Genomic DNA, 13,492 nt, shown 5'->3' with positions numbered 1-13,492 from the left:
TTGTTAGTGCCAAACTCACTATGGGGACTCTAGTTTGTCCAATATCCAGGTGCAACATTTCATTGATAATGTTCTTATTAATGCCAAATTCACTACGTGGATTTCTAAGATGTAAACGCAATATTTATAGTATATACAGTTTAATCTATACCTCATTGTGGATGAATATTAGCATTACGAAAGACTCAGCAGTCCTTAACATTCTATAATGGACTACAATTTTATAATTAACATCAAGACTTTCACTCGACCATCAGAACTAATTTTTCCTTGGACGAGGGAACAACCCAAACCCAGCTTGAATAGCGTACATGATATATACACGGCAAAGATAAAATGCGGTAACTTAGAATTTTGATGGTTCCCCATGAACAATCTAATGCTGGATTTAGTTGGGTGATTTCCACTGATAACAATGAAAACTAAAAATGCTATACAAAGCTCTTCATTGTAAATCATAAATGTCATAACTTCTACAATATTGTAGAACCATGAACCCATCCTCAATAGCTGACCTCATGATCAAGATTTTATGTCATTGCTCATTTTACGGAGCATACAACCCAGGATCCGCAAGTGATATGAGCCTGTACAACTGCCTCTGTAGCATATCAATCATTATCAACACAGCCAATCTATAAGATCATAAATTCTTCATCAAATTCACCCAGAGAACCATCCTCATCACTACTGAATGACCCCATTCCTTGACTCCCCTCATCATCTGAGATTATTCGCAGGATACCACCACCCACACCATCATCGTCCTCGTTACTATCAAAATCACCATCTTCAGCTTCATCAATGCTATCATCTTCATCGTTGCTAATATCCATATCACTTTCCCCATCAACATCTAAACCATCTTCACCAGCATCTTCATCAGCATCCGAGTCACCCTCATCTTCATCCTCAGTCTCCAAACCATCATCAGGATCTGAGTCATCATCTGTTGGTCTTCGCCTCCCAACCTCATAAATCCTAGCAGATGAATCCATTGCATCACTGTCATCTATTGCAACTAGACCTATAAATGAATCTGTCGGTTCCGTTGCCAAGTCCAAGACACAGCGATCCACGACAGTTGTTGCAATGTCTGAATAGTGGACAGCATCCATTGTGCGGAAAGCTGCAAATAAAGGATGACGAGCTCTGCGTGTATTCAAAGCAGACATAACATCTTCTAGATTTCTCCTTAATGTCGCATATATGATGTCTCCAGTAGAATTAAAAGTAATAACAGTCTGATCTAGAGAGGGCACACTTCGAAGAAGCTTAAATTTTCGCAGGTCCCAGACCTCTGAATTAATAATAACCTGCAGCACAGCATGGATCACAGTTATCAGTGCGTCTGGTAATATCATTAATAAACATGAGCGTGAATGTTAATACTAATATCTACCAACAAACAAATCTCAGTAGAAGTTCATAGATGATAAATGACAATTACAACGCTTACAGTTTACAAAACTTCAAAATGGTTGTAGAAACCAAAACATAAATCTCAAAACTGCAGAATTACTGAGCTTCCAAATGGTTGTTTTGGCATCAAAACAGACATGCCAAAACAAGACTTGAATAAGAGATTTTTAAGTTTTAACAGAATATGAAGAGAAAGTTGTCACTAAATTGCCTGGAACTGCATAACTCCAAAAATATGCGATGACTATCCATTAAGTTTAACAATAAGCGAGGGCTTCAGGGAAATGAATTCTACAGAAATGGTAGCTCAACAGAAGCATATGCATTTTGGATGGGAAGACGTGCTAAAAAAACATGCGAATAGACAACACTGCAAAACATTTTCTATACCTCATTTCCAGCTGGATGGAAGCCGCCACCACCATAGTCGGTGAACTGGTCAAAGCGGTGTACAGGACGTGAAACTCGATGATCCCAAAGAATACCATTCCATAACAACATTGAATCCAAAGGACTGAAATGGACAAGTGATTGTGCATGCATACGAATAGACCCAGATGAAACTGAAGAACTGTCAGACAGCGTCTGTTCAAGATTGCAAGATTGAACATCGTAAATTAGAATTTCTCGACGAGAAGATTCTGATGAAATTGCTGCAAACATACTTCCACTGTTGTTGAATCGTGCTGCTCTGCAGTTGTCAAATGCATGCAATGGACCATTTCCAAGTGCAGAAGAATCCCAAAGGCGAACATCATAATTACAGGATGATAGTAAAAGTTGACTTCCAGGGGTGGACCAGCTTCCAGTTTCACGCGATGTACATTGAACCAAAGTTATCGGTGACTGATGGCAAGAATGACTTTCTAGCACATTTCCACTGTTTGTATCAAAGATCTTCAATTCTCCCGCATGACTTCCAGTAGCAATACGTGTGTAACTGCCCAAAAATGTAATTGAAGTCAATAATACAGGATCATCGCGACATGTACGCAAAGGCCTGAAACGGCTAAAAACAAACTGCCGATCACGCCTATGTCCATGCATTCCACCATATTGTGTTCTAAACTCGCGAGTGCTTAACCGTCCTGCTGTGTTAAAAGGTGCATCTAGAGCTCTGCTAGGTTCAGGACATACATGTGGATGCAACAAAGATAATGGAGGAAGAGTGGTAATAGGAGCAGGGCACTGTCGATGCTGATGCTTCAAATATTGCACAACCAATGAGTCTAGAGTGGCACGCTCATTGTTTCCAGACTGTGGATCTGCTAGTAAACCAGGTTGAGAAGAACAACTTGGCACCTGCCCACCACTAGGAGTGCCAATGGAACTAACATCATCTACCTTATCCCGCTGGACACAACTTGGAGTAGCATAAAACCCATCAGTTTCTACACAAAGATTATTTTTACGAACATTAGGTGTCATGCAGACAGGTGATGAGTTTCCAGGATCGGTGATTGCTGGACGCTTCAACGATGGAACTGTGATGTCCCTGTCCACTGCTTTCCGCTTCATAGGCATGGTAATGGGTGTTTTAACAGGTTCTGTAGCTTCAAAGTTAGGCCTGGGTGGGGGAGTAGAACAAGATTCATATGCTTTTGTACTCCCACGTGTATGTCTCATATCTTTGATGCCTGCCACATTGTTTGTTGATGACTGTGTTGCCTGTGGTGTTTTGACATTGGCAGTCAGATTTAAGGAAAAGGTGAGAGCCTTTTTCCTTGAACTGCCCAAAGGATCACACTTGTTGACAGAATCATCTTCACGAACTAACGACTTTGAAGGATCTGACAGAAAACCTCCTGGAACTCGCCCTGATGGCCACTGAAACGACACCCCTGCTGGCTCCTGAACAGTAGCCCTCTGGGGAAGTGAATGTGGCACTGCCAATGATGGTAATGGTGCCAGCTGTGCCTCCTTCAACAGGGCTTCTGCTGAATTTGAGAGTCCCGAAGCTATAAGGTGCTCATGTATGAGTTGTAGTAGTTCCCTGGCAATACGCAAGGCATTTCACCAATATATAATGAGTGGTACTGGTAGATTGGCAAAAACAAGCTAAGATACAAAGGCTGCTAAAATTCTACCATAAAATGTTCTGTAGAGGAAATAATTCAGTACTTCGAATGATAAGTTATTGGTGTTGCTGCAGCTATTGCAGCTCGTTCTATACGCCTCAACGTAGGAGCAGCAGCATCTATGGCTGCTAAAGTACTTGCACGCCCCGCATTTGTTGCAATCTGCAGATGAATAAGTTTCAGAAACATAATAATTATGATATGAACTAATGTACCTGGATAGTAAATGATGGGTGTCTGCCCAACGTTGTATATTACTACAAATCTAAATAAGAATTTTAGATTTGCTACTTACAGCAATGAGCTCCATTGCTACTTGACTAAGCTCAGATTGCCATTTCGCCTGTTCACAAGATGCACCTACCATTTGACTTCCTGTGTCTCTTACAAGTTCCGAGAGCATTTTTCCAACCTATGATTTAAGCCATAGAATCATGTTGCCACACCATGTTAGTCCCTTCAACCACTGACACCGTTGGCAGTAGGAGTTTCATAATGTTTGAAAAGTACCGGAAAGAATATCTATCAAGCCCAAAACTCACAAAACTCTGCCATTAAACCACACTTTTTATGAATAATTACAGTTAAAAATAGACACAGAAGCCCCTAACAGAGCTCTTACCTGAAGCTTGGTAAGAATATGGGCAATTGTGTCATCTTTGGCCAATCCAAGGAGGACACGGCACGCAAGTGCACGAATAGAGTCCAGATTAGAAGGATTTAGAAGTGTGCGAGGATGAAGAAGATGCAGAAGCACCTTGATACCATTATTTGCTCGAACTGCTTCACGTGCCTGTCGATAACCTTGTTCCATATAAGCAGCAAGACCGGCACAACCTGCTCCTGGACCTAGAGATATTCTACGGTCTCCAACTAGTGCTGGCGTGGAAGATGGTGCAGCTACCTGACTGCTTCCAGGAGGAACAGATTGAGCAACTATCCCATTACGTTCTCCATTGTAATTTGGATCCCCATTGCATTCTTTTACCTCATTGTGACTAACCAGTGGCACAGTGCGCTCTGTTGAAATCTTATCGATATTCCTCTCTCTACCTTCTGAAAGAGGACCATTTGGAACTTGACTTGAAAGTGCATTTTGGCCCTGTAGTGCAGTAACTGGTTTGCTGCTGAGAGACGGAGGAGGACACACAAGATTGACCAGCACAAGCAAGGCTGAATGAATAACCTGCCAAAAAATCAGATAGCACCTGTTAAAAACAGCAGAGTTGAATTGTTCCAATGGTAAAAAACAGAATATAATATGTAAATCCTGGCAGCCATTTCTAGACAATATCTTAACTATAGATTGTATATACAGATAAGAATACTAACTTCAGGATCCCCATAGGTGGCACCACTTGCTGCATCCAGTATGACTGCCATTCCCAACCGTTCATTACTTAATGTTGCACCTACTATAAGCCTGCGAGCATTTGGTACCAAGGTGACAATGTGCAAGACCCCCAATGCATATAAGGCTAGCTCATGCAAGTACCGCTCACCAGGAGGTGCCTACAAAAAGATGACACAATATAAATATACAAATTGAAGCCGAGCATCAATTAGCACGCATAGTAATCACATCATATAAATAATTGAGAAAAGGAGAAAACAAAAAACCAAGACACCTGACTCAGTTCCAAAAGAATTGTATGTCCATTGCAGCTAAGGAACTTCTCTACAGCAGGCCAACGAGCTCTAACAAAAGCTGGACCAAGTTTTCTGTCACGTTGCAATTGCACAATCACAGCCTCTACTGCCTCATTGCTGGTGTCAATAGGTTTATAGGCAGCTCTTGCACTCGGGGCACTCCGTGCCCCACCACGATGACTTTTGTTAGGACGCAACGTGTCTACAAGTAAAAGAAGGTGAGCTCGAAAATATGGGCGTAGAGCAACACATGTATGATAAGCAATCTGCTTCTCTGCTGCTGTCAAAACTTCAGAAGTTGCTCGATCATTTCGAGGAGAAGTAGTGCTGGATGTTCCAGATGCTCCACTGCTAACTCCTGATCTCACATTAGCCGCATTTCTCAAGAGATTCAACATTTTTTGTAGGCCATCTTTTGCATCAAAGGCATCAAGTACTGCTCTAAAGGCAAATGCCACTCCAAAGAATGATGCAGCATGTTTTCGGGCTTGATCTTGTGAGCACTCGAGAAGTTGAAGAGCTAACTCAACCACAGCTTGAACAACATCAGAGGGAAGTGCGCAAATACGTTCCATGACCTGCAATATCATGTAACCTAGTTAAAACTTCAACCATGTAAAACAAGTGATTCTTCGAACATAATCAAAATTGCAAAATCATCTAAGAATACAAAACCCTGATTGTCAAACTAGGAATATAATAGTGTAATGTAATCATCGGTAGCACTTGGAAGTTGGAAGAACTCTATCCTCCCATTCACCTGAAGAGAACTAATAGTACATAAGCACAGTGAAATCCCAGTAAAAGTCTGTGATACTCTTGGAACAGACAGAAGTTTTTGAATTCCACCACGGTCAACAAATAAAGCAGCAAACTTGCGATGAGCAGCAAGAGCACAAATCAGCTTCAGCAAATCTGACAACATAGCCAAGTTCTTTGAAGGATTGTCAGCTTTTGATTCACGCTGCAATAAGGCAAGGCAGACATCTATCCCCTTCTCATGAAGCACTGGACCCAATACTTCAACATACTCTCCTAATCTCTCCAGACACCGAATACTGAACTGTTCTCGCAATCTTGCAAGAGATTCAGAATCCAAAACAAAGTTTCCCTCTGGTTCACCTTCTTTCTCAAATTTATTTTCCATGATATGAAGTCCTTCATCAGTAACATTATGCCCCTTCCTGCAATGTGAAAATAATCACGCTAATTGTAAGCTGATACTGCATTCGCTTTTCCAAATAAAATAAAATAAAAACTTAATAAGTGAAGTAACCTATCTTCACCTTGAAACTTCAGTTGACAAAGCAGCGTCGACAACTGCAGTTGCAGCATTAGATGCAGCTGCAATTGCTTCTTCTTCATCATTAGTGTTTGACAGAACCTGATAATAGACTGTAAGTTAGAGATAAGCACTTGTGCATAAGTACCATCGAATGTATGCCAGCAATTAAACTATGTATTGTGCAAGAGTACCATCAAATGTATGCCAACAACTAAACAAAGTAAAATACACTAGATAAATGCTATTAAAACAAACCTCAATAGCTGCACTCTTGACAAGTTCAGCTGCAGCATCTCCTGCTGCTTTCACAGCTTCTTGAGGTGCATTAGCAGCTCTGGCTTCAGCTTCTGCAGCTCTACGAGCTCTCTTTACCATCTCAGAAATGTCCTTTGTTCCTACTCTACAATCTTTATCATTATCATCATTCTCCTCTGTATCTGTTATTATATGACCTAACTCATTTATCTTGTCTTCCTGTCTATTTTTTAAATCTAATGTTGGATCTTGTTTGCTTGTAATCCTATCCTTATTAGTTCTACTCCCTAAGCGTATTCCTGCGCCCGGAGATGCCAAGCATTTTTCAGCTTCTGATGCACCCTCGGCAACCCTTGCCTTTCCTCTGTATCTTGAACACCCTCTTTCAGCCCGGCGTTTGGAAGGATCATCCCTAGCATTTTCATCAATATCTTCATCCTTAAATGGTTTATTTCCACCCAATTTGGACTTTCCTTCACGCCATTCTTTCCTGCGTCTTTTATCTTCAGCAGTTTGATCTACATTATCATCTTCTACATGAAGTGTGCCAGTCACTTCATCTAGCATATCTACAGCATCCTTCATCCTATTTATCTCCTCGCCATCTTCAGAGCATTCTTCAACGCACTTCTCTTTTATGGTAATCACTTTTTCAATATCTTTATCTGCATTTTGATCTTCTGGCAAAGCTTCCTCAGCTAGTCTGGAAAAATCTGTCCGGGTAACATCAGCTACATGTCTCATCCTACCTTTGATATCTTCCCTTGCTCTGATACTACTACTTCCAGTTGTTTGCCTATTTTCAGGGCCCAAAGTTATATCTTTCTGATTTGTACTAGTCTCACCTAGCACCCGTATCCGAAGAAAACGCATAAGCTTTGCTGATAATCCACATGTAAGAACATCCTCTACAACTGGACTATTCCTGAAACACAATACAAGTAAGCATTAACAAATAAGTTAATAACGTTAAACAATATATGAGATTAATGATATCCCTAAAAAGAAAATGAAGATGGTACCCAAATGGAAAAAACAAAGTATCCATACCCATTTAGGGCTAATGGAAGAAGTCCAGTGGCATATGTCTTTAACATTTCTGCATCACTAGCTTCTTGTCCAGCTGCTTCTAGCTTTGAATGGCATTCCTCACCGGAAGACTTTATCATGTCTTCCATGGCCCAGCGCTTGATATTGTCCAAAACAGCACCTTCAATATCATGAGGATACTGCAAACATGTGAATTAAACAAACTGGTTCAAATGATAGTGGAAATAAAGTGTGTTCAAAATGAAATCAATTCCCCAGTATCAGATGTACTGCCTCTGCATTCCATGTTATACCCATGGAAACAAAAGAAAGAAGACCATACTAACCATTGATGTTGATGGACAAGCAAGAAGTAACCTTGCTGCAGCAGCATGGACACCAATTGTATATCTTGTATCTGAAAGAAATTTGGATGACACTAGCTCAAAAAATTCGTCATTTTCCTGAAAGCAGGAAAACAGGATCAGATATTTAACATAAAATGAGAAAATCAAGAGTAAGAAACTACGTTACCCTCCACTGGTGTCTAAAACCAACAGTGAAGAAATAAAAGTAAAAAATCACTTATTCTCTTACAAAGCAGCCCAAGAGCTTTAATATGTAGTATGCATAAGCCTGACTTCAGTGTTATTGAGCTCATACGTAAAAAAAATGTGGACCTCTCAGAGATCCCAAACAAACGAACAAACAAAAATCTAGTTTCACTTCCAGTATAGAAAGAGAAGAAAATTTTCTGTATAATATACTTATAATAGTCCATGACAAAATTTGAAGTTGCACTGTAAATTTGTATAGATTTCATCCAATCACAGCTTACCCTTAGCAAATTTCCCAGACGCCCTATATCATGAGAAGATCGAGCATTGCTGGGAGAAGAGTGACCAGATTCCTGCATAAATCTGCATTCATTAAAAGAAACAAATCAACAGCAGACTCTATAATGTCACTGCTAGGTTGAAATGCTGTTCTCTAATAAAAGAAAAAAGATTTTCACTAACAGAGGCAGTAAAATTAAATGTTAAAGTCCACTAAAAACTTAGTACCCTGAGAGTTGGCAAGATGGGCTAAAAGCTAACTTGGATTTAAAATAGTTTAAACTTCAATCCGAAAACTTAGAAGAAGGGGGAACAAGCACTTTCAGTCTCTGTAACTTCTTCAGTTCAATATAATATAATGAGATATTTTGTGACTGACAGGAAACACTACCAAAGAGTTGCGATATAGGAATATTCTTACAAGAATTACATTTAAATATTATTTTTCAAGCATTGAAACCCATATTATTTCAACAATGTATAAGAAAAATAGAAAGAGTTGTGTACAATGTACTTTTCAACCTCTGGAGGAACAAAAAACAACTTCTTAAACTTCAAAATATATCAAATAAGATAGATAAGATAAGTTTATTAGTTTATTAATTCCCTTTAAAAAGAGAAATAAAAAGGATTCTGACAGATAACATTGCAAAAGGGAGAGCTATAAAAATTAGCACCAAGAAAAGGCAAATCTGTGGTGCTAGCCACAAGATATAATTATAAGCTTCTCAAACCAGCAAATTCATCAAACAGAGAAAAGAGACAGAATCCCAATGAATTCTTACATGTTAGCATAATTATTTTATAATTTCTAAAAACTAAATAGTAGAAACCAATAAAAAACCAAAATTTGCCTTCAAGTTCACCTTCAAGTTAGAATTCAACTTAAGGTTTGCCCCTTCAGGTTCGACTTTGACTTAATGTTCAAATTCTAGTTGAACAGCCATACTGCAGCTAAAGAGGACAAGATCACTATAGTAATATAAACAAGATTTCGTTTTAGTACATCAGAGACTTTGCTATGGAGACCTGATCTGTCACATTCATTAGGCCTGGAAGCTTGCTTATAATTGACTGCAAAGAGGCCTGAAATACTAAATGGCAACGACTAATTGATCTCAATAGCATAGGAGGAAATCTTGGAAATCAATCAGAGTGACTTGTGAGTACTCATAGAGAAGTAGTGATTTGGTGGGGCACTAAAACCCCGTCATGGTAACTCCTGTGACTTCCCCCCGACCCCATTCTCAGTGATAGATGGTTATTTGCAGTATAACTGCCTGCCCTTTACGGGTTTAAATTTAAACTAAGACTGGCTTTGTATAACTTTGTATTTGGGTCAAAATTTTGGTTAGCCTTTGTTCTTACATGGCTTTTAGTAAGTCCACGTTTGTTTTGAGATGTTGATCTTCACAACTCGCACTTTAGGGTTTTGCAAAATGCCGTGTCCTGTCTCTTTTTTAGCTCACAGTTTGCATCTCTGCTGATTATATCTTTTGCAAGCTGTTAATTTTGCAGATCAACGGAAGCATCATTTCTAAATGAAGCTTCTATTAATTAACCCCAAAAGAAAAAAAAAGTGGCCACAAAGAGCAGTTCACTGATTAGCCGATAATGGGCAGTGACGACTATTGCAGGCTCAAGGCATTTGCGTATCCTGCTAATAGCAAACAACATGCGATAAAGTTCAACATGGAGTTACTAGAAACAAGACTAATTAGCGTTACAATAAAATTTGAAAGTAACAGAATAAATTATCCATCCTGCATACAAGAATATTATCGCCAAATTATTAGAGAAAATGTCCAACATAGCCCCCCATTGCAGGTTGTGGCTAGTTAGTGACAACCCCATGACATGCCACGTGGCAACTTTTTTTAAATGGTTTAGGCAAATTCAGGGTTGGGAAACCAAAAAATAAAAGAAATCATCTTCGGTACTGAGCGCGATGTAAAAACAAACTAAAAATAACAGCGACTTACACCAGAGCTTTCGGCATTATCAGAAATACAAAAAGCCCCAAAACAGGGAAACCTATCGCCCAGAAAGCACAAGCAATGGAGCAAAGAAACAAAATTTTCAACCGTACCTCCTAAATTGTTCATTGCGAGAACAAATTATCAGTTCCCACGACTAGAAGTCACTATTTACAAAAAATAAAAATAGCGGCAATACCGAAAGCAACCAAACTAATGATTTGTTCGAACGACAATATGAAATTTATTTTTAAAAGCCAAAAAATCAAAAAGCGCTTTAACCTTACCTCGCATCCTCCTGCTCGAGAATCGAAGCCAGGGCGTGCAGCAGACGAGGATTGGGAGCCGAGCGTGCAGAAGCTGTGATCCGGTCCATTAAATCGTGCACTTTCTGCTCAATACCCTCGTCACCAGACTGTTCCGTCTTCGCATCTGCATCGTTGGGCTTCTCCAGCGAGGACTGCTCTGCAGAACCTGTAAGAGAAGAGGTCGCGGGTTCGACTTCCGGTGCGGACGACGAATCCGCAGGGTGCTCCATAAGGGCCCAAACAACGGTGGAAGTATTGTTGCAGAGGAGAAAGGACGCCAAACCCTTGCCGCTTTGTTGTTTTAAACCCTCAGAGCGATAGATGTAAATTGGACAGCGTGCTACAGGAGGACCGTCCTATTTTGACATTCGATGACAATATATATAATTTTATTTTCCCTGTAATTTGAAATTTCCATTTTCCTGCGAGGGTATGTTTCCCGTAATTTCTATATGTATCTTTGATTTGTTGTGATTGGGGGGCTGAATAACTTTAGTGATCTAAGATACGGGATGGAAGGGGGGTTTTATGAATTTCAAAGTGCCTTACCGCCATATCAACACTATCACAATGGTATGCCTCTCTTTTTTAAAGCTTGTGCCACATAATGCTAACTTGAGTGCCTACTCGCAACTTTGTCCCTTACTTTACACAAATATTAAAGAATTGAGGGGAACAAAAAGGGGAATATGTGTATATAAATATTTTAGAATCAATTTAGATTTATTTATATTTCATATTTAATAAAAAGTGAAAGTTTATGTATAAGAGTTTGGTATATCGGGTATGGAGTATGTTTTAAAATTGTTTTTGTTTGGTTAAGAGTTTGGTTTTTTGGATGTAAGGAAACAAGTTAATGGCCTCAGAACATGTGGCAAGAGTGAAAGCCTGCTCCTTTACGGACCATCAGCGGGTTATCGTAGTTGGCATGATTTTTCTTGATTAAGGGTGATGAGTCAATCTACATTCGCGGTTAGTAGCCAGAGATGGTTGTCCTCACTACTGGTTTGACAATTGAGTTATGATAGTTTTCCCACTTGTCGAAAAAACATCTTTGGCATATATATAAACAAATGTTAAAAAAAAAAAAAAATCAAGGGATTTGAGTTTTTTAGCTTTAAAATAGATAGAGTTGAGATTAATATAAACTAGTTACAATAGGTAGAAATTAAAATTTGGCATTTCATATGAAAAACTTTATTTAACATCATGTATAAACATAAAAATGTCATAATCCTTGAACCAATAAAAATGGTAAAAAAAAAGAGAATGATTACCTCACAACTAATATACTAGTAATTAATGGCATAATCATTATCTCATATAAAAAATAAAAAATGGTTACTTTACAACTAATATAATAGTAATTAATTGTAAAATGATTACTTATATATGTATGAGTAATGATAATTGGGTTTATCTTGGGTGGTTAGCATTATTATCCTCCCCATCTAGGTTCAAATCCCCAGAACGAACTCTTAAGTGAGTATAATTGTAGGTTAGCGTAGTGTGAGCAACCTAAACCTCACTCTTGCCTTATGGCTAAAAGGGTGGCTAATTTATTTCCTTGAAAAAGAAAAAAAAGATACATAAGTAAATAATATAATTTACATACATGAATAACAATAATTTGGAATCTAAAGGTATAGCATTTATTTCAATCAATAACCTGTATCCCTCATATTTCTATTGTCCTTCTATTTCTAGTTTTTATGTTAAAATAATAGCACTCTTTGTCAATCTTGAACCCATGTAGGACGATGTTAAAAACAATGCATTGTATTTATTATCATAGTAGTGGAATATCATTCTCAATATGTGAATGTACATAAATGCAACAATTGGCGAGTTAATAAGAACACAACATTTCTATAATTTTCACCTCGGTTCAAGTCTATCCATTGGCATGTTTGTGTTTATATGTATTTGTGCTTGTGAAAAATGAGTGAGGTTAGGTGCAAGTCTTAGGTAATTTTGGTGGAATAGATATCTCTCACTTATGGATGTTTAGCCAAAAGATTTTCATAGTGTTGCAAGACAATTATGTGGAGGTAATTGGATTTGTTTTGTGTGGTTAGAAAGAAGAATTATTATCCTCCTTACCCAAAGTTCAAATCCCACTTATGGCATGTTCATTTTTTGTGAGCCAATTGAATAAAAAAATTAACAATATACATTTGTTTCTCATTTTAATACATACTAATAACTACCACTATCAATACCTAGTAACAATTATCATTTATTCAAGTTTGTTAAAAAAAACTAAACGAATAAAAAAAATAACAATATATATCCATTTATCATTTTAATACATATTGATGATCATTGATGAGCATGTGTGTAAGGGGTTCATTCTTAGGCCCAAAAGAAAACAAGGAACCACTTTCATTTGGTAGTTACGAGAAACAACCTATAATCAAGTAAAGCTTTAACATTGCTCTAAGGGCTAATGCTAGCAAAGCAATGAGGGTTTTTCATAGATTAGAGATTCAGTGACGATAACTTGATATATGCTCTCTTTTGCAACCCCTTTTGAGCCTTTGTCAAATCAACTTATTATTAGAGCACAAAAATTGGTTGAATGCTCCACACAATATCAACCCTATCATGTATTGAGGCATACAAACTCTTTTTTTAATAAGTATGCAAATTA

General features: G+C 38.3%; 1 protein-coding gene across 1 annotated transcript; it reads right to left on the bottom strand.

Moving 5' to 3' along the window:
* Positions 1–399: 399 nt before the first annotated feature.
* On the bottom strand, positions 400–11,296 carry LOC149221002 (DDB1- and CUL4-associated factor homolog 1-like). Its single transcript, XM_089384981.1, has 14 exons — positions 10,819–11,296; positions 8,558–8,639; positions 8,067–8,183; positions 7,741–7,919; positions 6,691–7,615; positions 6,437–6,534; positions 5,911–6,334; positions 5,129–5,728; positions 4,833–5,012; positions 4,123–4,686; positions 3,796–3,912; positions 3,544–3,662; positions 1,813–3,415; positions 400–1,316 (listed from the first exon to the last, which is right to left on the bottom strand). The coding sequence occupies exons 1-14, from the start codon at positions 11,067–11,069 to the stop codon at positions 636–638; spliced, it is 5,940 nt and encodes a 1,979-aa protein (XP_089241107.1). The 5' UTR covers positions 11,070–11,296; the 3' UTR covers positions 400–635.
* Between the last annotated feature and the right edge of the window lie 2,196 nt (positions 11,297–13,492).

Source organism: Pinus tabuliformis, chromosome Q (assembly GCF_031772625.1).
Source record: "Pinus tabuliformis cultivar Carrire ecotype Pingquan chromosome Q, CPIR1, whole genome shotgun sequence".
Lineage (NCBI taxonomy): Eukaryota > Viridiplantae > Streptophyta > Pinopsida > Pinales > Pinaceae > Pinus > Pinus tabuliformis.
The sequence above is the reverse complement of the archived record's forward strand: the minus strand, read 5'-3'. Positions and strand labels throughout refer to the sequence as shown.

Excerpts from the sequence above, each read along its gene's own strand:
- LOC149221002 (XM_089384981.1), bottom strand. The coding sequence starts at position 11,069 with ATGGAGCACCCTGCGGATTCGTCGTCCGCACCGGAAGTCGAACCCGCG. Across the intron at positions 7,920-8,066 it reads CTTGTCCATCAACATCAATG|TATCCTCATGATATTGAAGG; the intron begins GTTAGTATGGTC and ends ACATGTTTGCAG. Across the intron at positions 1,317-1,812 it reads TCCATCCAGCTGGAAATGAG|GTTATTATTAATTCAGAGGT; the intron begins GTATAGAAAATG and ends GCTGTGCTGCAG.